Raw genomic sequence first — 26,962 nt, forward strand, 5'->3', positions numbered from 1 at the left:
AGTGGCTGTGTGGTAATAATAAGGACTGAGTAAGCTGCAGTTCCAATGGAAATCAATGGCATGTGAGGGCCAAGCGGTACTGGGATATGCCTCTGTTTTGCTTACAGTGACTGAAAGAGTATAAAGGAGGGATGAGGCTCATCAAGGCCTCTTGCTCCTTTGAAGATAACACTGGGAGGAGAATATAGGGAGGTGCCCACTCTACCCTTCAAATCTGAAGGCACCTCACAGGATTGAGAAACTAGGTGTTAAATAGCTGGATACATTTCACACATGCCACAGATCATTTGTTTATTCATTTATAACTTGCAAATCTGAAAGGTATGTTCAGAATATTAGTACTAAGGAACAATATTTTCCATGTTGCAAGAATCCCAGAAGCAATGCAAATACTAGAATCAAGTGCCCCATGAGCTTTAACAGGATGGGATCCTAAATCAGTCATTTATTTGCTTGACAGATCCGCACATGGTTCCAAATTGTCTAGGGCTGTTCTTTTGGCAGGAGTAATAACATTGAGATTTGGTTGTTTACAGAGATGAACAGCAAATAGTTTTTTTAACACTGACTTGATTTTCATTGGCTGTTTCTGCTGCTCTTTCTTTAATCCCCCCCCCATTGCACCTCCTGTTTGCATTTTAAAGATTTTACCCAGTTCTACACTTTCCACATCTAGCAGAGAACAACACAGTGCTAGGCAGGTAAATGTGCAAGAGTTGGCTTTTTGAACATTGTGTTTCCTACTGTAGTGTTCCTTATTGTTTGGCTTTTTGAAGAGCAGTTCCCATGGGAAACATACAGCTTACGAAAAGGGTCTGTGAATTTAATTTAGCCTTCTTGTAAAGATGAAATGATAATCTAGCATCTCTGAAGACCTCAAACAACTTTGCCAATAATAATAATAATAATAATAATAATAATAATAATAATAATAATAATAATAATAATTTGGTATGCCCTTTAGGCCAGTAGAATAAAAGAATGATAGAATTGTTGTGTGGGAGGGGACCCTGAGGGCCATAGAGTGCAACCCCCCTCCTACAATAAGCTGCCTGTGTTGGGGATACCATTGAGTAGGGTCAACCCCACTAAATTGAAAAGGAAATGTTTTTGAACCTTTGAAGACCGAAGACATTAATAATTTTATTGTAAACTTCTCTAAGTGAAAATCTGTCATCTCAGCCCACACACTGCAGATGTGTGTGCTATAAAGAATCACAGATTGCCTTAAGTGTTCTTCCATATTCGGTTGCCCATGTAACAGTGGCACGCTATTTAAAATATTCAGCCTTTTCCATCATTCAAGCCCATTTGTCTACTTCAAGCCACTTACCCAGTGGGACATAAGTGGGAGTAACTTGGCCAATGCACAGGTACATTAGCTTGAGTGGCTTTTGAATGATAGTTAAGGTCTGTTCTGTTGAATCCGAAGCAAAGGAGTGTCTTCCTGAACTGACAAATGTATTCCTGGTGTGAAACACATACCCATATTTTGACAATATGGTTGAAGTTGACCCTTGAAATGCATGTATGTTTCTTAGTTCTCACGCTATAGTTTTGTCAACTGAGCAGCTCTGTCTGGGTCTCTTATAATTCCCACTGAATTTAAAATGTGGTAAGTTGCAACAGGATGAGCTAGTATAATTCATTCCTATAATGGAATGGCTTTGGGTCTTTGTGAATCATGACACTGGAACATTTTCTGCTTGATTCATAATCACAAATGTTTGTGTAGGTGTAACTTCACTGAATCTTTTCAAAAGGAAATCTTCCTTATGTAACTAGTTATCTTAGAGCACAAAGGTAATTGCTACTAAGTAGCAAGTACAGTTCTTCATTCTGATTTACGTTAAATTTGTTCTTCATGTGGCAAAGGTGTCTGGTGCCATTTGATGCCATTCTCACAAAGAATACAAAGCACATGGCTTCCCAAAGTGCAATATAAAGTATTCTGGAAAAAAATTATCCCCTAATACAGTGGATAATTCATGTGTCCGGTATGAATTGTGTGTGGTCGTTCTAGTGTATGAAACTTAGTTTTTCTTTTTATATGAGTGCAATGTTGAGTGTGTTGCTGCTGCCTTCCCGCCCCATCCCACCTCTTTTTCCATTTTTTATTTTGATTGAAATACCATGTCATGCTGAGCTTTTACCCAATGTGGCAATGGAATGTAGGCAAATGGGAAAATTCCTTTGTATTATTTGTATGCTATCCAAATTGTGTTGCTTAGAATTCCCTCTCACTTCCAGTTTGAAACGACAGGACTGGGACTCAGCAGCAGCCGGCTTCGAACCACACTCAACAGAATACAGGAGAGCCTGATTGATCTGGTAAGTTGTAGGACTTTGAGTAATTGAAATGGAAGAGTAATAGGAATTTCCGCTTTGCATTGGTTGCTGTACCAGATGTACACCATCCTGAGTAATTGCACTAAATCCATGTTAGATTACAACAACACATGGTTTGTGGAGATGGCTCTGAAGACGGTTCGGAAACTTCAGCTGGTGCAGAGTTCAGCAGCCAGGAAGACGGCTTGAGCATATTACACCAATCCTGGCTTGACTGCCCCAGCTGTCAGTTAGGCTAGGCCCTCTTGTTGGTCCCTCTTGACCCAGACCACTGGGTGATCCACAATAATGAAGAAACTTGGCAAAGTTGATGCCTGTGTATATTTCAGAAACAGCATGAGACTGTCTGTGGTGAAGCGGTGGTGGTTGAAAACTTACAATGATAATTGGGATTTTATCCTATATTTCATACCCATACCTCAGCAAAGCCATCAAGATGACTTTTAAAGACGGAAAGCTAAAAAAAAATGCATTCAGAAGATCTTCCCTTTAGGAATCACTGCCTGTTTTTTCACAGCACTTGCATTACCTGTGAATCCTTCTGTCTCAACAGTCCTCCAGAAGATACCCATCCTTTGGGGTCTAATGTTTCAGCAATCGGCCACAGCACCTTTAGTGATTATAAGCCTGCAGAGACCAAACATGAGACAGTTCAGTTCTCGCTCTCTGTGCTTCATGATGTGATACCCACATCAATTGGTATCAGTGATGTGAAATAAAGCCTAATGATTTTAACTCGGGTACCTTCACAGAATCACATTAGTAGGAACCATCAGTCCAGAAGTTTTTTCTGTTTCCAGTTTCCCACGCTGTTACAGAAGGCCCCTGACCCCCTGGAACAACTATGTGTGTATTGGGGGGGGGGGTGGAACTCCAGGGGCCCCTGGAGCATGGGGTTCTGCAGGAGCAATTGATGAAAATTGCCTCCCCCCCCCCCACTTTCTCCAGTAGAGAATCGCAGGCATTTGTTCCATACTCAGTGCACTATGTTTTATTAATAATAGAAGGTCTGGTCTCAAGTGTGATTATAAAAGCTGTATGGTACAGTACTAAAATGGCTACCCAAAAGTCAGTCTAACCACTTTTGCCTTGCCATCTATCTCTCGTCCTCTGAGAGCATGTTAGCTGCCAGTGGAAATATTTGATAGATGTTGATTTATTTGTGTGCCTCTTTTTATAGCCAAACACCAACATAATTTGGCTGTTGTTGTTTTTAGCTAAGACATTATTCATACCACCATGATACACTGCATCTCTTTTATGTCAGCAGCTGGTTTAAATGGGTCTCCTCCTTCCAGGAAGAATTGAATCTACTGTATAAGAACCACAGTTTATCCTGTCAACTGTTGAAAGAACGTAAAAGCACATATCCCTAATAAGTAATGTGGTACCAATTCTGTGTTCATATTCTGCAATGGAATTAAATAGGCAGGTTAAATTTGAAATACTTTATTGTCACTTGTACAACTTGTATACAGTGAGATTACACGAGCACCCTCCACTCAGCTTTCTTAGTCTTAATTCCCCTCGTTTACTGATGCACACCCACCAAACCCGAAAGTCAGTTGCTCTGTTGTTATCTTTTCATTTAGCAGCCTAACAGCCCATGGATAGAAGCTGTTCTTTACCCTGTTGGTGAGATTAATCATTCTTCTATATCTTCTGCCTTAGGGCAGGAGATCAAAAAAGTGCCGGCCAGGGTACTCTCCTGAGGCAGCGTTCTTCTGCTATTTCATCCAGTGGATTCACGGGACAGCCCATAATATCTTGTGCTGTATTCACCACCCTCTGTAGGCACTTCCTATCAGATGATGTCAAACCAGCATACCACACTGTGATGCAGTATGAAAGGACACTTTCTATTGTTGACCGGTAGAAGATCATCAGATGTTGATTGACATTGTTCTTCCGCAAGACTCAGAGGAGATGGAGTCTCTGTTGGGCTTTCTTAACCACGTGGGTTGTATTTATTTTCCAAGTAAGGTCTTCACTGAGATAAACTCCTATGAATTTAAAGGAGTTTATCTCAGTGAAGACCTTACTTGGAAAATAAATACAACCCAGGTGGTTAAGAAATGAAGCTCCTTCTGGAAGGGGAAACCGCAAACGCAACTGATCAATAAAACCAGGCAAATGCTTCTTTCCTCAGTGGAGAGGGTGACAAATTATTTACCAGCTCTGGTGCACTGCTCTTTGCTTTCAATAGAATGGTACTAGGGAACAGAACAAGTTCCTGGTTCAAGCACCATAGAGCTGCTGGCAACCTTGGTTTGGCTTTATCTGTATTAATTGGGAGATCATTTTGATATAGTTCCCCCCCCCCTCTATGGGTGTGGTTTCATAATAAACCCAGGTATGGACAGACGCATATAGAAAACACATTGGAATTGGAAAACCAAAGTGGATTCTCCAGGAAGGATATGTAACCATGTATGCTAGATTCCTGATAGCTCCTGCTCACAGATACCTTTTGTGAAACCCATGTGATAAAAATGCTTTGTTAAAGCACCACAAGAGTCCATAAATTTCTATATGGGGGAAGCTGTGGCTTCCTTTTTCTGGAGAGGGTTCTGTGTTTAATCCCTGGTGTCTCTATTCAAGTAACTTTGGTTATGTGAACAAAGTTTCCCACATTTTCTGGGGGGGTGATCACCTTCACTATGCATGCTGATTCATTACCCCCACCCCTTCCCAAACTGAGCTTGGTAACAGCCACCTGATGGGAGTTGTAGCTCAGTACATCTGGAGGGCAGTAGGTTGTGGAAGGCAGGTCTAAAAGGTACTCACCAAGGTGGTTGTTTTTTTTACTTCCCACAGTATATTTAATCTATATATTGTGTTTCAGCCTAGGTACAGTTTTATTTCTGAGACCGAACAAAAATGAGAGCAGTTAATATGTAAGTGGAGGAGCTTGTCAGAGCAATGGGATTTCCAGGGGTAGAAACAGAAAGATGGACCTTAGTTTTTTCCGTATGTGAGAGAAAATCTTACTTGTTTTTCATTTAGTTTGTTTTTCACTACAGTGAACTTATGCTGTACATGCTTAATGGGGGAGAACTGCTCTTATGAGATCAGAATTGGAAACCTTTTCCCCATAAAGTCTAAAGGAAATGAAAGATCAGAAAACCTATCAAAATTGACAGCGTTCAAATTTAAGAATCCAGAGCTGCTAACTAGATCCATCTTAAACCTGGGGTAGTAAAAATGTCTTAAGTAGTGACAGATGTTCATCAGGGATGTGGCTGTTCATGCCACCAGGGCAAGGGAATTTTCAAAACCAAGACATTACTACAGAGAAGGCTTTGTCTCACATCCCTACACAATGAGCCACGTTTGCCAAGTGGTAACAAGTTGGACTATCAAGCCATTCCTAAAGTACTTGCTGCTGTATTTCTCCATGTGTACACTGTACGTGTGTGGGGTGTGTGTGAGTCTGTCTTCCCTGTTCCCAGTTTCTGTGTGCTCTCCAGCACTGGCATTTGCATGTTCAGCAGACCATCAGGAAGCAGAGTCTATGTGCACCTGTGGGTTCTCCCTTCTGACAGTTTCCTGAATGCACCAGTGTTGAGGGTAGCAGAAGGCTTAACGACCCCATTCACACATAATGGTCAGCCAAACCATGGCTTAGGGGGAGCCAAGCACATATGCAGGTTCCTGCATTGAAGGTGGTAAGTTCTGAGGTCCTCCCTTGGTCCTGCTGCCACCACAGCATCTATGACTAAGCCATGACTTGGCTTACTGTTGCATCTATACCCAGGCAGCTCATGGCTTGTTTGCTTCAGATAAACTTCAAGTGGTAAACTAAAAATAATCTTTGGTTTATGGGCTTGTGGTTTTTGTTTGGAGCAAAACAAAGCACAAGTCTGGGTCTGGGTGTAGTGCTAGCTCAGAGTAGCACAGCTCCAACAGGACTGGGGGAGCTTTGCTCCAGCAGTCTGCTTGTTCAACCTAAGCCATGGTTTGGCATAGCGTCAAGTTAGAATTGGGTCACTGAATGCTTGACTATGGCATTTATAAGTTTTCCTAGTAGATTCTAGGGACGCGGGTGGTGTTGTGGGTTAAACCACAGAGCCTAGGACTTGCCGATCAGAAGGTCAGCCGTTCAAATCCCCGTGATGGGGTGAGCTCCCGTTGCTCGGTCCCTGCTCCTGCCAACCTAGCAGTTGGAAAGCACGTCAAAGTGCAAGTAGATAAATAGGAACCGCTCTGGCGGGAAGGTAAACGGCGTTTCCGTGCGCTGCTCTGGTTTGCCAGAAGCGGCTTAGTCATGCTGGCCACATGACCCAGAAGTTGTATGCCGACTCCCTCGGCCAATAAAGCGAGATGAGCACCACAACCCCAGAGTCGGCCACGACTAGACCTAATGGTCAGGGGTCCCTTTACCTTTACCTTAGTAGATTCTAGGCTGTTCTCTGTAGCAGATTTTTTAAAAACCAGAAAGTTACCACTGACACTTTACAACTCTCTAGGAAAGATTTGTGCATATAAAATGCCGTGATCCTTTATTCTTTCTATTCCTTAATTTTCTGAGAAATCTTGCATTGGCAATGACGTCTAGCCATTACCTTTTTGACCAACTGTATTTTGGATGGCTTCCTGCTCAGTGTTGACTGTGAATTGCTCCATTAACTTTAATAAGACTAATTTTGCTTTTAAGTTAGGCAAATTCTTGATCAATTTTATCAGTGGCAAAAAAGTAATGAGTTGCATCAAACAAAAGCAATTTTGGATCCTGTTACATTTAGATTTGAGGGAGTCTGGCATACTCTTTATGAATTAAGATAACTCTAAGGTCATCTGTTCACAGGAAAAGGACTGAGAATTTAATTCTAAATACAGATAATGATAAGGGGGTCTAATTCTTTTAATGCACCTTCTAAAAAAGTGGAAAATAGGCAATTAAACCCCCTCTGGCGTCACTTCACCTCTTAAGCTGTTCATCTGAATATGTTCTTCCCTCTCCCACATTGGAGAAAGACTTCAGTTTTTTATTTCAGTTTAAATTTCTTGCTCACATTTCACCATGAGGTCCCAGGACAGGTTATAACAATTAAAAACTACAACACTGAAACTATTTAAAACAAATTATAGTCACAAAGATAGGGTCGATCTGAAAAATATGTATCTCAGGTGTCAGAGGCCAGGGACATTTAATAGAGGCTCCAGAAGCATCTTTGGGGAGCGAATTTCACAGCTTATGGGCTACCACAGAGAGTTCCCCCTCCTGGGACACCACCTTGAACTACTATGGGCAGTAGAACTACCAAGAGTCCTTCTCCCCAGGGGGTCTGAAGGGAAGGAGGTGGTATTTGCAGATATTGAGGGGCTAAATTATTTAGAGTTTGAACCCCAAAATGAGCTCCTGGAAATTGAGCTGGAAACTAACTGGCAACCATTAGTTGCATCAGTAGTATGGCTGCTACATTTTGAACTAGGTGAAGTTTCCGAGTCAGAAGGAGCAACCGATCTTTTTGGTAGTTTTTGGGTAGCAGATTCCAGAAATGGAAATGGCGGCTTGATGATCAAGTAATGTATCAAGTCCAGTCATTTAGATATTTGAGTTTTATATTGAACAATTGGTTCTCCTAGAAACAACAGCAACTGTTTAAACACCAGTTTATCAGTTTCCAAAAAATTACTTAGCAAGGAATGACAACTGGAGATCATTGTGTTTAGATTTTGTCTTAGTTCAGTTATTCCATGAGGCCAAGCTCTGGAGAGATGGCCAAAATCTCATTTGGAAATCTTGCAGGGTGAACTTTTGAGGGGGGGAAGTAGGACATGTCTGCTGTTCTCGGAGCTAAACTTGGGATGCCATCTATCGCAACCAGAGTTGAAAATAAGTTAAATGGATGGTAACATCCTTTCAAGCTATGCCGGATGGAAAAAGAAGGGTGGAGTGCTGGGCACAGAGATGTCAAAATAAACTGGCAATTGTAACTGTTGAAGGGTTTTTGGTGTTAGGCCATTCATTGTTGTGACCTGACAGAATGGGTTTCTGGCAGTGAAGTCCACAAACATAGTTATGGCTATGAATAGCATGTATTTCTTGTGGTGATGTTGCAAGTTTAAGAAAGATCACATCAGGGCACATTACCTTCAAATACTGGCCTTCCTTATGTAGGCCTTTTATGGATTTTAAGTAAGACCATACATAGTAGATACAGTGGTACCTTGGGTTACAAACACCTCGGGTTACAAATACTTCGGGTTACAGACTCCGCTAATCCGGAAGTAGTACCTCGGGTTAAGAACTTTGCCCCAGGATGAGAACAGAAATCGCGTGCCAGTGACATGGCGGCAACAGGAGGCCCCATTAGCTAAAGTGGTACCTCAGGTTAAGAACGGACCTCCGGAACAAATTAAGTTCATAACTAGAGGTACCACTGTATCTTGAAGGGATGACTGCTGGTATTCCAATGCAGGAGTGAAAATGTTTGTTGTTGTTGCTGCAGCCAAATTGAATATACTACTAATTACTTTATTTATTTTACCCATTATATGTCGATCCATTGAAAAAATTTGGTTGCCTGTTCTGTCTCAGTATTTGAGTTAAACACCACAAGATGCTGTGATTGAGATACTAAGAATAAATTGTTTTTATAACTTAGATGGTGGTGGTGTTTGTACCAAATGTGTTCCCCCACAAACTAATTATTTTAATGATTGAGCTTAATTATTTTAATGATTGAGCCTATTAGAGCCAGTAGGATGCTGCCCAGTCAACTGCAGTCTTCCCTCAAGCAGCCTCTGCCTACCTGCCTTCTCATTACAACCACTCTATGGGGTGCGACTGGCAGTTAGCTTCTTCCTCCTTAGCGCTCAGTTCAGTGTTGCCTTTGTAGAACTCAACAGGGAGGAGGCAAAGCTAGAATTAGTCAGCTCCGCCAGTCATTTGGCTCTGGCGCCACCTACTGTTGGCCTCCCTGCTTTCCACCCCACCAGTGTCAGTGAACACCAGCCACCATTGCCTTTTAGAACTGTTTCTAGTTAGAGTAAACAATATTGAGCTAGACTGACTAACAATTTGACTCGGTTACAGGTACTGTCATACGTTGTAATGGTAATGGGAGAATTTGAACCCAAACTGATTATGTGGCCTTCATTTTACCCACCAGGTTTGTTTTGTGTGTTAAATTGGACTCTAGTCAGTATATAGGTAAAAAGCTCTTGCTATTCCCGGTTGTGTCTTCAAACTCAGGCCATATTGTTCTCAGTGGAGTCCTTCTGAAACCATATCTTGTTTCTTTCTTTCTCATCGATGGTTTTACATTAAACTGAAAGACAACTTTTAGGACTGATAGTAGAAAAAGGGCACATTTGGTTTTGCAAAATTGCTCTTGCCCAGGGGAAGCATTGGTTAGTAAATAAAGCTTTAATTAACATCATCCATCACCATGAAGGGTGAGATATTAGTTCCTGTACATGTGCTTGTATATTTTGATGGCTCTGCACTGAAGTGCATGCAGATAACTCCTTTGAGGAGGCCGATGTAAATTTTTAGATTTTCGAGGCTGAATATAATTAGACTTTAGAAAAGTAGCAGTCTCCTTTTCATATTTAGCGGGAAGAATTGCTGAAGAGTAATGTATATCTTTTGTCATCTACTTGGCAAAACAGGAAGTGGACTAATGAAAACTTTGTGTTATTGTTTCATTGACTAATACTTAGCTGCTAGTATATACCTTTGAACTTTTGGGGGCTGACTTCTGAGTGAAATTTCAGAAGATTGTGCTACTCGTTAATTTTTTTATGGCTAGTTTATGTGCCAGTTGAATATGACCCTAGTTTTATGGATTTATTAAGGTAGAATTTTCTTTGACTTCCAGGAACCTTAAAAGAATTCTCAGTTCTCATGTAACCTTAAATAGGTTACTGCATTCTCTGGTATAAGTCAGAGAAAACCCACGTTATGAATTCTTACTCCAAGAGTTTGTAGAAGTTGCTGAATATTTCTTCCGGGCTTTACGACTGGGAGATATAAAAGGAAAGTAGTGGTTGTTGTAATTTAGAAACACTTCATTACAAGAAACATTAGGATAGGAGTTTAAAGATGATTGCTGCAAAATGGTGTAAGAGGTGTGTGTGTGTGTGTGTGTGTGTGTGTGTGTGTGTGTGAAGTCTGACTCGCTGTGGAAGCTCCAGCAGAAAACTAGCTGCTGTCCTCACTACTAATTAATAAAAATGCTATGTTGGTTGCAAGATAAAAATTAGGTATAAAAGGAGAATTCCAAAATCCAAGTTTGAGACAAGTACTCTGGTGAGAACCCTAGCAGAGATTTAAAATCACTAAATTATTGATATAGGAACTCAAGAGTGGCTTGTAAGAGCCATGCGGTCCTAAATTGGAGTAGCCAGCTCAGATCTCCTCACACATTCAGCTTCTCAGGTAGAATGAAGGGGAACAAGGTCTTGATTACCTAGTCTCTCTTAAGGTGAGCTAAGCCTGGCAGGACAGCTTACTCTATGGCACAACCCCTTCCTTCATGCATTAATTAAACATGTTGGTTATATGAGGCTGGTTATCCCACTAAAGCTTGTCTCATGCTGTTGAACCCAAACTTATTAGAAGGAATCTTTCATATTAACATCCATCTTTGTAATTCAGTGCGAGTGGAGGCCTGCTGCCTTAAAAAAGAACCCTGGGAAATCTAGGATGTGGACACATAACTTGAGTAGCCCAATCTGGGAGTGGATTTATATACTTGGAATCCAGTTTGTGAGACCAATAGTTGGCTCAACTTGCATCTCAGTTATTTTCAGTATGGTTGAGTAGAATAACAATTTCTATCTCAGGTGAGTACAGTAATCTGTCTGGGCCTCCACTGTTAGGTTTTATTGTTTGTGAAGGTTAGTTCCAGACTTCTTGGATTTTACCACTTGCTTCACAATGTATGTTAAAGAAAGATGGCATCATATTCCTAGATGGTGTGTGTGTGTGTGTGTGTGTGTGTGTGTGTGTGTAGTACAAATACCGCTAAATGTGAAAAGGAGCTCTTCATCAAGTTTGTTCCTGTGGCCAGTGGTGAAAATTGCATACTCCAAAAGCCTTTGTAACGTACCAGTCAATGATCTGTCTACCTCCTTTCTCATTACAAGGAGTGATACAGTACAAAAGCTGCTGAGACTTGATGCTTTTTCAACCTGAATGGCACCTGTAAACCTGACAGTTGCTCAAAGGTCCTTCTTGTTTTCCTGCTCAATGAAGGAGAAAATGAAAGAAGGAAATGTCACTCTTTTGAAAGTGGGAAACACTTGAGACAGAAAATCTCCCCCCACCTCATTTTTTGTGTGTGTTTTTTAAAGGCACAAATGCTAGCTGTATAATGAAAGGCTTTTTGCAACGCCTACTTGCTTTTTGCTATCTCAAAAGTAAAAACCTTTCTCAGTGTATTGTAGAAGCATGGAACGATACCCCAAAGAAGCAAAATGTCATTAAGGGTCAGGCAGTCAGTATATGTCCTCGACATATTGGGTCAATGGGTTATGTTTGTTCAGGAATTTTATGTCTCTGGATGCTAGAAGCCTGCCTTTGTTCTTTTCTTACTCTATATCAAATCAATTTGTCACTTTGGAGCACTGTTGCTTGGACTGTACTGAATGTTCTCCTCTTTCAGTTTGGGGGGGGGGTCAAAAGCTTGCTTTCAGAGGACCAATATACTTCTTGAAAGAATCCTAAATTCTGTGGATGTTAATCTGCTCTAACCCCCCCCCCCATATTTTTCACTCCCATTGCTCTGCTGCTATTCTGGCAACTCTGGACGATTTCATGAACTACGTAGCCAATGAGATCCGGCTATGTGCTGATGTCACTGAAGACAGACAAAGCCATTAACCTCAATCCCAATAGATGGACACTTTTGCCTCATTTCAATACAGCCATAAAAAATACTGAGAGCGGGGGGGCTTTTCAATGCTGGTGAAAATATCCACAAACAGTTGGGTGCTCTGATTTAATGTAGTTTATTTGCCACTGTCTTCTTGACACATCTATGGCTTTAAAATTGCAAAACGGCTGTACCCCAAGCAAAGCAGACCTTTGGAAAGTTTGTTTTCCATCACAGTCCCTGTATAGTTAGACTGAAAGCCCTGTCTTCATGAATGCTATGCAACCTCTTCTTTATTCATAGACTCCCCTGCTGCCATGGGTGGCATGAATGGCATTCTGCGCCGCATGGGGCCTCTGCAACTGATGGTAGTGCCTGCATTCTGCCCACCAACAGTGAATTAGGACAGGAGCTGCAAAGTTGGCATTTCTCTGGGTAGCAGAGCCTCATTCAGAGCAGCCCCTGATGCAAGGAAAGGCCCTGCAGAAAGGGGAGGGAGATGCTTGGCTTTCCTATCAATGCAGCCCAAGAGAACCTTCCCGGAAAATAATTGAACGTTACCTGTTGTGCTCTAGCAAGTCCTTTCCAATGGACAACACAGGCAAGAAGACAAAGGCATCTCTAAGAAACTGGGCAGACTTTGAAGTCATCTTAGCAGCTGAGAATTCTCCACTGAATTGTGGCCAGTCCCCAGGGACAAAATGGTTGTGGGATATCTTCGGGAGAAGAAAAGACTCGGGGTAAACCCTTCTCAAACCCGGAGAAGAGTCCCTAAGGTGGTTGGATGGTGCCTTGTACACCTCCTTCTGGTAACTCCTGCAGCCCAGCTGGTGCCAAACATATTGCTCTGCTTCCTTTGGACCACATCAGTGAGGCCAAGAGGACCTCCATGCACACTGCCCATGCTTGCGCCCTCGGAAGGTCACTTTGGTGCTGCTAACATCTGTTAGACTTCACCTCTGGAGGTGCCCTCCATTGTCTCTCGAGACAGACAGATGCCGACAACAGCAAGATTGAGCTACTCATTCTGATATAAAGTTTCAGAGTTTAGGAAAAGGACCATAGACTTAGTGGTAGAACATCTTTTTTATGCAGAAGGTCCTAGGGTCAATTCCAGATAGGACTGGGAAGCAACCCTTAATGAAATTCTGGGGAGCCGCTTCCAATCAGTATATCAACTAAATATACAGCTGTAAGGCAGCTTCCTAGGTTCCTGAGATAGGTGGGTCAAACAGGGAAAATTGGAGGTGTCTCAAGAATCCTTTTGGGTTTCTAATGGAAGATACCTTAGTAAAATCAAATATTAACAAAAGAAGTTTGTATATGACAGTGGGACACTCGAGATGGCCCTGCAATGCAAATTGAGAGGAGTTGGGTGAAGTTGGTAGGAAAGGCTAACATGCCAATTCTTTTCCACAATCCAAGCACATGCTACAGTCTCTGTTGTGAGGGGTGGGGGGTAAGGAAGTAGCCCACACTGCCATTTGGAACAGTCCCACTTGCAGCATCTGAATTTGCCACAGGTAAAAATGGCCCACTTTAAATTTTCGTTTTAATACATTATTCCAGTCATCGCACACTTCTTCCTCAGTGTAATTTGAAGCAGCCAATAGATTGAAGGTCAAAATTGTAATTCTGGTCATGGAGAATCATGTCAAAGAAATTGGTTTTTTTAAGAATTTCAATCTTCTGTTTCTTTGTTTCATAATGGATTTTCAATTTTTCTTTTTAAATGCCTTTGTTATGCATTAGCAGTCAAAAAATTATTGTGCTGTGATTTGTTGCTCACTCGAAAGGTGTTTCACTCATGAACCACATTACATTTTTAATTTATAAATAGGTTTCTGGCTTTAAAGTTTACTGATGTGGAATAGACAGAGTTGTCTTTGAGCTCAAACTGCTTGGCCCCTTCTCCACAGTAACAACCCCTTTGACCCAAACACCTTGTTTGTTTGTTATTCTCCTTGCAAACTCTTGATGTCTTATTCTTTAATGTTCTTTTTATAGGGCACAGCTTTCCATCTTTTTAATGTGCAGGGGAGACAGCACAGCAATGCATTTGATGAGGTGCTTGCTGTAATATAAATACTTTGACAAAGTGCGGTTGTTAAGAGAAGGTGCACATATTTTATGACTGGAGAAAAGTCTGGACGTTAAAAACATTTAGATCTTCAGGTCTATTTATTGTTGTTGCAAATCTGCAGAGTTTTGCTTGGTTTGCAAGATTTCACTTAATTGATGCTAGAGGGTATCCCTTTGTTTTAGTACTTGGTGTCTTAAGTTTTGCACTAGCATATGCCATTGCTTGCTTAGTGGAACTAGTATTCAGCTGTTAGAACTATGCCACCCATAGGCAGCATTGGGAATAAGATATCACCTTTTCCATTTTTACAATCACTCTGCCCCTCCCTGTAGGGTCCCCAAATGTCGCTGGCACTTTATCCCTGTTTTTGAAATGTGGTTAGTAGAGTGGCCACTTGGTGAAACTCTGATCACATTTTCACTTATGACAAAGTGAAATAACTCACAGATGACCACACAAATAAGTAGCGGCTACAATGCTTTTTTTCTGGGGGGGACGCAGGGGGACGCATACACCTAAACCTTTTGTGAATCTTTGTACTTTTGTCCATTTACTGTATTTATTTTTCCCGATTTGAACTATAAAATGGTGGTTTTCTTGAGTCAAAGTGAGAGTACCTATAAACATTATTTTAGAAAAAAGCACTGATCTGCTATATCCTCCATTCATTGATGTATTTCACTGTAGAAATTCAATGGGAGTTTGAAGTATAGTGAGATCAGCTGTCCAAAGAAAACATTGTTTTTGTTTGTTTGTTTTAAAAAAGAAACCCATTGAGCTAGTGCAGGTGATTGTAACTTTAAACAGCTATTTCAATCCCAGCCTCAGTCATTCTGTATAATCAAAATAGTGGTTGAAATATGTATCTGCTTGGCACCTGCTATCCAGTAGTGTATCTAGAAAATAGTTCCTCTTGGAGCTTTAAATATGATCTAGGTTTCCATTTTATTGTGGATGTGGACAGAAAATGACTTTATCAAAACTTACTATGCTGTAAATCATTCAGATTAATTTTTGGGTTATATATCCCTGTTCCAAATACTGCAAGAGAGCATTATTTATTTGTTGCCCATGTTTCTCTTCCCTCTAATCTTGGTTTCATATAACTTACTTATAGTAATTGATTCTTTCCTAAAACTTTGTGCATTTTATTTGCTTGGAGCGACGAGAAACCCACAGAGAATTCTAGTACATGATGAATCTCTTCTGCTGTGAGGGATGAATGCATTCCAGTCAGGTTTCTCTTCTAGGTAGTCATTTGAATAACATGAAGGCGAGGCTTCATCAGAAACAGACTTCCCTGCTGAGCAAAGCCAGAAGGCCATTGCTTAAAAATACACCCCCCCAAACCCCACATTTTTGTTTATATATGCAGTGTTTGCGAGATTTAACAAAATCATAGCTTAGTAAATGGATTCCTCGATTATCCACAAAACAGCTGCAGGGTTGAAGGTGAGTAGTATAAAGTTCCTGAATGAACACGTTCATTTTGCTACCCTTGAGGACGAAGAGCTGTCTTATTAATTATGCTTCTCAAATCTCAGGCTTCTCGGCCTTTAGAAGCCCATTGAAGTGTGTGGATTCTTGTGGTCAGATTATCTGCCTCCTGGATTCTTAAATTTCAGCAATAGCGTGGTTTAGTCCCCAGAGGACCCTGTGTTTCAGCTAGATAGAAACGAGACGTGCCAGTTTCCGTTGCCTGAATACCTTAGGCTGTGTTCATCATGTTTCAATAACTCTGATGCCTGTCTTCCTTGCTCTCCTTCCTCCCTCCCTCCCTCCCTCCCTCTCTCTCCCATACCCCCTGCAGGAGGTCTCCTCAGATGCCGCTGGAACGCTGACTGCTGTTGAAGAAAGAAAGGAAAAGGTTCCCACCCCCCATCTCAGCCACCTTGTCGTCTTGACATCAGGCAGCACTTTATATGGCTTGGCAGAGAGAGTGGTCGCCACAGAATCCTTGTGCGTTGACTGTCAAACCATGTTTCTTTCTAATTATTACGATGGACACTTGCAGATTAGTTTTTAGATTCATCCTCCAATTGTTGAACCGCTTCAAGTGGGGTCTTCGTGGTATTAACTTTCTGTCATTGGCTATGACGCTTTGTGCACGATAAGAGCATAAATCGCTTGGGGTTAAATGAGGGATTCATGGTTCAGACTATACTAATATATCCTCAATCCCATCCTTCTCTGTCTGTGGTGATGCTTAAAATGGATGCATTCCCAGCTTTTCTGCATCCTTTTGACTTAAAAATGTATCTTCTTTTTAAGATCAATATTAGAGCAACTCTTTTGGCCCACTGGGTAGCGCTGGACCGCAGCCTCCTGAGAGTGCCACTCCATATCAGACAACATACTTGCCTGAACTTCTCCAGCTATATTCAGTTGCCTGGTTGCGTTGCCAACTGCTTTGTTTCACTGTGTTCTGTTGTTTACATTTTTGTCTGTGTTCGTGCTCATAGCAAACGGAGCATTTTAATTCAGAAATCATTTGTTATCACTTTGTAACAGAGACAAAGCGTTGGCGCCATTGGGAGATTTCTTACAGAGATATGTGGTTCGTAAAATTAGTGAGCAAGAGCTAAAAAAATTGAGCCCCCTAGCCTAGGCCTCCCTAGTCTAGCATCCTCTTTGCGTCAGGGGCAAACCAGGTCCCTAAGAGATAGCCGCGTGCAGGACGCAGAAGGCCTCTCTTGCTGTTGTTCCCTATCAATTACTATTTGGAAGCATATTATCTCTGAAGATGGGTGGGGGGTGTTCATATGGCTATCATGACTAATAGCCACTGGTCGGCTTATGCTTCATGAATTTGACTAATTCCCTTTTAAAGCCGTTAAAGCTAGAAGTCATCACAAAAGATATTGGGAGTTGTATCTGCAGGATACGACGTAGACAGGGATCTGGTCCAAAAGGCTCTTGTATTATCTTCCGGAGGCAATAACTTTTTCTAATATTTGTACCGAGGTCACAATGGATTTTTCTCTTTTGTTTCTCAGAGTGTTTTTAGCTGAGCAGTTTGAGTTCCTCCAGTCTCATCTTGATGCTGTAATGCCTCCAGCCAAGAAACCTTTTCTTCAGCAGTTCTATTCACAGGTCAGGATTCTGCACACATCCACTGTTTTTATTTTTTAAGGGTGGAATTCATTGATTTCTCCTGAATGGCTATATCACCTGCATGACACAGTGATGTGTTGTGCAGTTTATCTGAAGTTTTCCTGTACCATAGGAAGAAAATGCTGTTAATTACACCAGATTCTCCTTGCGTTCCAGACGGTTTCAACAGCCAGTGAACTCCGTAAGCCTATATACTGGATTGTAGCTGCTAAAGCAATTGATTATGAACAGATGCTGCTGCTAATGGCAAATGTGAAATGGGATGTGAAAGAAATCATGTCACAACACAACATTTATGTAGATTCTCTTTTAAAGGTGAGTATCTCTTTTCTTGCATTGCATTTTAATGACCCAACAAAGACAGAAATCATTTCTGTTGGTGCCTTCTTATATATCCTGTGCAACACATTCTCAGCTGGATGTTTTGCTCTAACCAATTTTTTGTTGGCGTTGCTAGAGCTAAAAATATTTGTTTTCCCATTATTAAAGCTGAAGACTTGTGGGTAGCTTGCCAGCAGTGAGAGTAGGAGACCTGCTGGAGTTCAATTCGGTTCATGAGTTGGTATATATCATTAACAAAGAGCATTATGGGACTCTCTTAGCTGGAAATATGAAAAGCCTGTCACAAGAGACCACAAATATAGAAGGAAAGCCAAGCTTAATTTAATTAATTGTTGGTGGTGCCAGAATCTGGTCAGATTGACCTTGAGGAGTAATCGTCTGCAATTACCTTCCCTCTTTTCGTTTCCATTATGAGTTTTATGTCTATCTGCTAAAGACTATCTGCGTTCCCAGACGTACCTGTAAGCATTAGTCCTTCACTAGTACAATCATAAGCAGAAGTAAGTCCCACTTTACTTGCAAGTGAGTGTGCATAGGATGGTAGCCTTTGTCTTCTGTTGTCCTTACATTTCCTGGACAAGAATAACTGACTTGGGGATATGTGAATTAATTTTATCCAATCACCAAATTATATATTTTTATGAATTCCATTTGTAGGCTACTATTCCGTACTAATTCTTCCCAGTTTTAATCCTTAATTGAGACTAACTTTTTCCTTAGTAACTCACACTTCACGCAGGCCGACTATAATAAAAATATGTTTAGTGTGTGTTGCATGTAGTGCATTTTATGAGTTTATATTTGTATTCTTTAGGGATGGACAAATCCTGCCAATTCTGATTCAGTAATAAGTTGAATTTACTGGATTGGATACTCCATATCCATGTTTGTGAAGTATTATTGGAGCTGTAGATCCCATGAGCTGTGTGGTCTAGGATACTCCCACATATGTGCAGGATATCACAGCATGAGCCAGGTTCTTGCCACACACCCAGCTGGACTATTTAATTGCTCCAAAACTATGGAAGCTACAGTATGAAAAGTGGTGGCATGCCCTGGAATGCACTAGAAGCACCAGCACATACTAGCCTAGGTTGAGTTAGGTAAGCCTCCATGCAGAAAGCTCCAGGTTCAAACCCTGGCATCAGCAGTTAAAGTATCAGGTGACATGAAAGACCTGCCTCCTACCTGAGACCCTGCAAAGCCTTCTGCCAATCAGAGCAGACCTAGCTGAACCAATGGGCTGACCAAGGATAAAGTAGCAGCGTGAACACACTTCATGCCATATGAACATTCCCCATGTTCCAAAAGCAAATCTTAATTCAGCTACAGAATTTTAGATGGTAAGGGAGTTTAGCGGCAACCCTCATGATAACCATAAATGAGATCCATTTTCTCTCCATTTTGTATCATTGTGATTTGTGCCTCCCTTTGCTCCCTCTATATAAATGAGTTTTCGTGTCTAGATAGGTATGTTTTGTATGTATTGCCACCACTGACTAATATTCCCTTTATGTTTTATTAGGAATTTGAACAGTTTAACAGGCAGCTGAATGAGGTTTCTAAGAGAGTTCGTATTCCATTGCCAGTGTCAAATATTCTTTGGGAGCATTGTATACGACTAGCTAATAGAACTATTGTAGAAGGGTAAGTGGATAATGACACCTTTTCTAATTTTTTTGTGGGTCCCTCTCCTTGCCTTGTAGCACATGGTTCGACCCTGCTCTTTTCTTGTAAAACCTTAAAATTTGGATGATGTGAGCTAATTAATCAGAGAAGCTTGGACTGTGTGGACCCTGCTTTAGCCTTGAGTTGGATCAAGGATGGGGAATCTTCAGGCCTCCTATATGTTGTGGATCTCTAACTATCATCACATCCAGCCAGCATAGCCAGTGGTCAAGGATGAAGGGAGTTGAAGTCCAACAACATCTGGAGGGCCAAGGGTCCCCATTCCTTGGGAAGATCATCTCCAGGTTATATCTCAAGTTCTGCAGTGATCACACCACATGTGTCCATCAGCTGCCTTGCATAGGAGTCACGAGGAATAGAATTCTTGAACTGAGCTTGAGCACAGAGCCACGGTGCATGTGTAACAATATTATTTATTAGGGGAAACCTTTCCTTGCTCACTTCATTACTGGGTCAGAACAGCTGCTACGGCACCTCAAGGTTCTTAGGAACATAGTAATCAAACAATTGGCCCATCTAGCTCAGTCCAGCAGTGGCTCTCCAGGGTTTCTGACAGCACCATTCCCAGCCCTACCTGCAGATGCCAGGGGTTCACCTGGGAATGTCTGCAAGCAAGGCAGGTGCTCTCCTACTAAGCTACAACCCCTCCAACATCAATTTAACCAAGAGAATTTATCACTGCAGAAGTATTCATATCACTTTGGGCTGTTTAGGTGCACCCCATACTTGTTCCCTAGATTCAAATTCAGACCATTCATTTTCCAAACCAATTGCCATCTTGAAGGGCAAGAGAAGAGTATTCACAAGTGATGTGAGAGTTGTCCCTTTAGTCCTCTGTAAATACATCAGTCTCCAATAGCAGCTTGATATCTTTACTGCATTCTGCGGTGATTTGCCCACAAAGATGAGGATGTCAGAGTAGTTACCGCGCAACCACGACTGCACACTTATCTGTTGCTTGTCTGTCTTAGTTACGCAAATGTCAAAAAGTGTAGCAACGAGGGGCGTGCCTTGATGCAACTGGACTTTCAGCAATTTTTAATGAAGCTGGAGAAACTCACGGATATTAGACCTATTCCGGATAAGGAATTTGTTGAAACCTACATCAAGGCTTATTATTTGACTGAAAATGACATGGAACGCTGGATCAAGGAGCACAGGGTAAGACATGGATTTTTAGTTCCTCTCATTGGGTAGGAATTGTGGGGAATATCCTTAAGGCAACAGTGGAGGCCATGTAATTTAAGCAGAGGTGGCTGGCAAGGAAAGCGATAAACTTGCTCTCCTCCCCATCCACTTGGTCTGAAGTCACTTGCCCCATGATAAAAAGGCCCGTGAGAGAGAGAGAAAGAGAGAGAGAGAGAGAGAGAGAGAATAAGCACTAGGCTTATTTCCCTCATGTCATTATAATCACATGAGGGAGAATAGGGGGGGCACACTGGCAAGCCCCACCCTCCTCAGACGCATTACAGGCCCCATATTGAGAGCTGAAGGGCATTTGATTGGAGCTAGGAGCCTCTACTATTTGTCACAGCAAATGTTGGAAATCATATGGGGATCCCTGGTTTAGAAAAAATGTGCTGGGGATGACGACTTCCCAGCACTTTCTTGCCAGTGTTTGTAATCACATGAGAGGGAACATTTCCAAATAGGGTTTAAATCTTTCAAGGAAGGATATAGGCTCCCAGGCTGATATGAGTCCCTAAAGAAGGGCCTGACAACTGAAATGGGTTGGGCCCATTTCAAGAAGCTATTTTCCTAGCATAATGGAGGTGCGTGTCTCTCCCCCCACCCCCTATCCTGGCTTCTGTGTTTTTCCCTTTCTTTTTGATTGGTGCTTTTCCATTCTGTAACAGTCTGTTCCCTGTACTGCTTCCTTTCTGCTTAATATACTAAGTTTAGAAGGCCCATTAGGAACAGTTCTTGATTATTTCTGCGGCTGGTTGCATCATTAAGGAATTGACCCATAACTTTGGCGTTGTTGTATAAGAAAGCAATGAGAATAATACATCAGTCGGAAAAACAACTGCTTTCTCATTTTCTGGTTATTTATCCTATAACTATTTTTATACCTTGTTTTACTATACACATGAAAGCTTATAGATATTAAACTATTAAATCAATTTATTTTAAAATCATGAAAGTTAGAATAGATCACTGCAAGCCTGTAGATTCATAAACTGCCCTGGGAACTTAATTACATGGGTGGTATGTAAATGCAGTACTGAATAAATTAAGGGACTAAAACGTTCTCCAAGTACCTTCCATAAAAAGCAATCTCTCTTCTGTTACTTGTAGGTTTAGGATTTATCAGATCTAAACAATATCCATGAGGCCACGGCTGTTAAGTTCTTTGGGTGCACTAATGCAGTCCTACCTTGGAAGTTGAACAGAATCTTTTCTGGAAGTCTGTTCGACTTCCTAAATGTTTGACTTCCAAACCACGGCTTCTGATTGGCTGCAGGAAGCTCCTGCAGCCAATCGGAAGCCCGGTCGGACGTCCAGCTTCTGAAAGAATGTTCAAAAACTGGAACAATCGCTTCCATATATATATGCTAGGTTGTCCAAGGCTGGCGTAAGTAAACATAAATGAGTCCCAATCATGTTATGCTCTATTGATGATGTGCTATAATTGTAGCACAATAGCTCTGAGCTCGTAAGAGATTCTGGGTGGTAATAGGCTGGGAAGGAGTCCATATGCTTGCACCAAAGGAAATGTGGAAACAAAGTGAATTGGATGTGTCAGAGCTGTGCATAACTTTTCTCACTCAACAAGACATCTGAGGCACACAGTGCGCAAACCCACCAAAGGTCACCAATTAATCATCCAGAGCAAAAGGGGGGGAGAAATGTCTTGGCAGATTATTTTCTTTTAACATTGGATAATAACTCCCTACCTAACTCTCAGCGACTTCTTCCACAAATCTTGTTTCAGCCTCTTTATCCATCCAAATAGTCTGCATTGGAACTTACATAGCTCTGCTAAATGTGAGCCTTTTTTAAAAGTGCTATTTTTGTACACTCCTCATTCTGAGACTATTGCAGCTTCTAAACAGTGAAGTTAGAATCCTAGTTATTCTCACCATACATTGGTTGGAACGGTGCATGGTTGCATTTTTATTATTATTATTTTTAAAAACTTGCAAATGTTGCACTGAGTCAGTAATCCTGGATTGCTCTCAATCTGGCTAGACATTTACTTTTCTTGGATGAGCGTAAACCCACTTTGAGAGCATTTCCACCCTTCTCCCTTACCCAAGAGAAATGTTAAAAGCTTTACCTCTGTTAAATAATCACTCAAATGTTCTGGCAGTGTCTAAAGCAAGAGAGAGCTCTGTTTAAACAGGCAGCTGTGCCCTGGCACATTTCTGTGTTTTTGTAAGAGTTAACAATTATCCTTCTTAAAACACTATTTAAGAAATGTGTTCATCTTTTGATCAGGTACAATATTGCTGAATTTCCCCCCTCAAATCCTTTTAGGTGAAGCTAAATTGGAACTGTGAGCAGAAGCACTAAAAACAGATTTGCCGAAACAGTGTTGTTTTCTTAGTATCTGCTTTCATGGTTGTTTTCAGTCTTAGCCAGTTTCGCATATTTTTCCCCGAAGAATGGAAAATAAATTTTAAGTGCCTTAAGATGTTTAAATATTCACAGAACTGCATCCCATCCAACGCTTGACTAAAACTGTAAGCATTTCCCCGTGATAATCTGCCGTACTTGTTGCAAAACACCCTTCTAAGCTTCACAACCACAAATAATAGCCACATGTGTGGCTTTGAATATTTCTTCAGAAAGTGACAGGTTCTGCCTTGGTTCATTTTCTTCCTTTTCTTTTTCTTTTAGCAATACGTTTCTTATTTTCTGGGCAGTGTCATTCCGCTTGCTTGAAACTAAAATGTGATTTGCTTTCTTTGCCCAGGAGTATTCTGCCAAGCAGTTGACTAATCTGGTGAATGTTTGTCTGGGGACCCACATCAACAAAAAAGCACGACAAAAACTGTTAGCAGCTATCGACGACATTGATAGGCCTAAAAGATAATAGGAGAGAGATTGCAGGGTTTTTGTTTTGTTTTTTTAACCAATGAAGAGAACAAGGGTATCTCTAACGGACTACTGATGGAGTTTGGTTAAATGGGGAAAATGTGTGCCGTATTTCTATTGACTTTGAAGGCACTTTGAATCAGTGCGGTGGGCTTTTCAAATGCAATTTTTATACTGTCTTTTCTGTTTCTTCAGTTGTCAGGAAGGCACTGTTGTACCATTTTGGCTGTATATTTTCCTTAATTGTGTACTATATGGCTAATCAAAATTAGAAGGAAACAAGCTGAGATATTAATATATTTAGTTGGTGTTTTTTGTGGGGGTTTTTTGTGTCTTTTTGTAAAAGGGCTGCTAATGCAGTACTTCACCCTTCTTTGCTCAAAAGGCGGTTATGAACCCATATAAAGAGAACTTTGTTCAGAGTCTTCAGATTATGAATTGTGCATGTCCTTTAAGAGTGTGCATCAGCAAAATATTACTGTAATGTTTAAGCTCATTGCCTTTTTATTTCCTTGCAAATGTAAGTTCATTTCAGAATGAAATCTGTCTTGTCAAAGGAATTGACCACAAATTATGGGAAAGTAATAAATATTGTACACTAATGCATGGGCTTGTGGAATCTCTTTCTAGTAGCTTACTTTTTTTCCACCCTTCATCATGGATGATCTCAAAGGGTGTGTGTGTGTGTGTGCAGCATTTAAAATTACATAAATGGCATTTAAACAACAATACTTGGAACAGTACAGAATCAATCCATCGTCCCCATACCATTGCACAGATCCGTGTTCCCAGATTATTCAAACGCCTAGAAGAAAAGGAAGGTGACAATGCCAGCTGGATCCCAAGAGGTTGTCATTCCACCATCAAAACGCCATTGCTGACACTCCAGGGTGTGTGAGATCCCAGGATCCCGCTCAGTAATAGAATTTCAAGAAGGATATTCCAAGCATTACTTTATGCTCCCTAGGAAACTCTACTTCTTAGGAGATAACTCTTTTCAGCAGCATATATAAAATCTGAGACTCAATATATTTTAAAAAAATTATCCATCCTCATATTAAAACTTCTGTGGGCAATGATTTTGAGCTCTGCCATCTTCATCTATTCAATCGCCATGTGAAGAATTCATACAGGAGGTGAAGCTGAGCTTTGGTGAAGCCATAACATTTATCTGGAATTCAAGGAAGAAAGTGACTAGTGAGGAATAGACCTCACTTTCACTTGGCAAAATTGCCCTCGCAAAGCAGATTCTTTTTCTCAGCTCCAGCACAATGCATTTCACGCAGAGCAAACAACTGAACCAAAGAAAGGAAACAAAATAATGATTGGATCTGTGAAAAATAACGTTTGCCTTGGATTTGGACCTCTGGATATTAATGTTGCCATTAGAGATGGACATCTGTCTGTGCTTTTATGTACGTTGAGGGCTACTGCTCACATTGAGCGATGCTTGAAATAATTCACTTTCTTGGGTCATTGCATACTGCAATTGTATTCCTGTTTGTATCAAGAAGGCAGCACTTTTTCTTATAGCAGTGCTTGTTTCAATATAATGTGGTACCTGTTATCAATTTCTATAAAGGAGAAAGCATTTATTAAACTGCTGTGGGCCACTGAATAGTAACAACGCCCCCCTGCCCGTAATGTGCATTAATATTCCTCTTCATGCAAGTAATAATGCTGTTTTTCATAGCTAAGGGACTCTCTAGGGACACAGCTTATCAACAGGTTGTAAACAGCAGCATATGGGAATATTTAAGAGTTAGATTTTGGCAGAAGCAGCCATCAAATCACTAACCAAATACCAGGTTTACTGGGCTACAAGACACGTGTGTGTGTGTGTGGTCAAACCTACAATAACATCTGCTTTATGTTTCTTAGCTTTGTTGTATATCTCTTTACAGCAGGTGCGGGGAAGCTGTGGGCCTATAGAGATTTGACTACATCACCTCTGATCATTTACTATGCTGACTGGGGTTGATGGAAAAGAAATCAGCCTACATAGGAGCAAACTCCTAGGGACTGAGGTCCCTTTGCCCCCCCCAAATATATTTGAGGGGGCCAGCCACCCCCCCCAGTTAATGGGCATTGCCATGCAAATGGTATCCGCCACGTCTTGTGATCAATTATGTGGGGCAAGGCTTACCTGCCCCATCCCCAGTATTTTATTCAAGTTGGCACCCGTGTCAGCCTATAACATTCTTCCATGCCAGTCCATGTGTTGGTTGGGTTTGCCAGAGTAGCATATTGGTTCAGCGTGTGACTTATGAACTGGAATGTTCCTGTTTTTCCACTTCCACTGCACCACACATTTGGTTGAGCTACTTCAGCATCTGTCGTCGTGGGAAACCAAGGACTTACTTTGTAGCCTTTCCTTAATGATTACTGGCCTAATTTAGATGAAACTCGCTTCGGAATAAAGGCAGGAGGAGAGCATCACATTAGTGGCACAGCTCTTAGGCAAAGGAGGCACATAGATCAGATTGGCTGCCCATCTCTTGCAAGTGAGTAGAAAGAATGAAGGGGGGTTCCTGAATTTAACTCTATTTCACTAAGAGAGTTGCTTGGGGCTGTAAAAACTTAGGTGTGCTGCAGCAGGAAAAAAATAATGCCCTAATCAGTTTTTATTGAGAATCTTGGACATTTTCCCCTCAATGAAAGAGCTTCCGTAAAGTTCATGGGAACAATAGGGGAAGGGCCTTAGCGTAGTGACAGAGCATCTGTTTTGTATGCAAAAGGCCCCATGTTCAATTCCTGGCATCCCCTGGTAGCACTTGGGAATGTCTTGGAGCTAACGCCCCCCCCCCATTGATCTTCCCTTCTACTACACCACTAATGGTGGTGCTGTGGGTTAAAACCACAGAGCCTAGGACTTACCGATCAGAAGGTCAGCGGTTCAAATCCCCATGACGGGGTGAACTCCCATTGCTCGGTCCCTGCTCCTGCCAACATAGCAGTTTGAAAGCACGTCAAAGTGCAAGTAGATAAATAGGTACCGCTCCAGCGGGAAGTTAAACGGCGTTTCCATGTGCTGCTCTGGTTCGCCAGAAGCGGCTTAGTCATGCTGGCCACATGACCCGGAAGCCGGCTCCCTTGGCCAATAAAGTGAGATGAGTGCCACAACCCCAGAGTCGGTCATGACTGGACCTAATGGTTAGGGGGCCCTTTACCTTTACTTTTTACACCACTAATGGAGCGAAGGACGAAAAGGACAGGGGAATTCTGGTCATATCTACTTCTGAGTGAATATGCTTAGGAAGAGGCACTATGTGGTTGCTTTTTGTTGTTGCAATTTCTTTGGTGTGTTTGCCTGCCGGCTTAAAATTGAGCTGTGGCTCATTTCAACTTCTTTTCGCTTGTTCTTTATTATTATTATTATGTAAGGATAGAAATAACATCACCTCTGTGAATTAGCTTGACCACTGAGTTGCTCCATGGTCCTCAGCTGCCAACACTGGCTGGTATGTTTAAGGTAAGCCAAATGATTCAACTGCTGCCAAAACTTTTTTTGCGGTTC

General features: G+C 41.4%; 1 protein-coding gene across 2 annotated transcripts in view; it reads left to right on the forward strand.

The window, feature by feature from the left end:
* VPS50 (VPS50 subunit of EARP/GARPII complex) overlaps nucleotides 1-24,047 on the forward strand; it is a 75,026-nt gene extending 50,979 nt beyond the window's left edge. The window contains exons 22-29 of one of the 2 annotated variants that reach the window (XM_083467680.1): nucleotides 645-701; nucleotides 2,251-2,331; nucleotides 16,070-16,218; nucleotides 17,256-17,352; nucleotides 17,530-17,688; nucleotides 19,241-19,362; nucleotides 20,376-20,565; nucleotides 23,324-24,047. In XM_083467680.1, coding sequence (XP_083323806.1) covers nucleotides 645-701; nucleotides 2,251-2,331; nucleotides 16,070-16,218; nucleotides 17,256-17,352; nucleotides 17,530-17,688; nucleotides 19,241-19,362; nucleotides 20,376-20,565; nucleotides 23,324-23,443 — 975 coding nt within the window. In that variant the 3' untranslated portion in view covers nucleotides 23,444-24,047. The remainder of the gene's footprint in view (nucleotides 1-644; nucleotides 702-2,250; nucleotides 2,332-16,069; nucleotides 16,219-17,255; nucleotides 17,353-17,529; nucleotides 17,689-19,240; nucleotides 19,363-20,375; nucleotides 20,566-23,323) is intronic. The other variant, XM_083467679.1, reaches the window with a different exon arrangement.
* The last annotated feature ends 2,915 nt before the right edge of the window (nucleotides 24,048-26,962 follow it).

This window comes from Podarcis liolepis, assembly GCF_965112155.1.
Source record: "Podarcis liolepis genome assembly, chromosome: 12".
Classification (NCBI taxonomy): domain Eukaryota; kingdom Metazoa; phylum Chordata; class Lepidosauria; order Squamata; family Lacertidae; genus Podarcis; species Podarcis liolepis.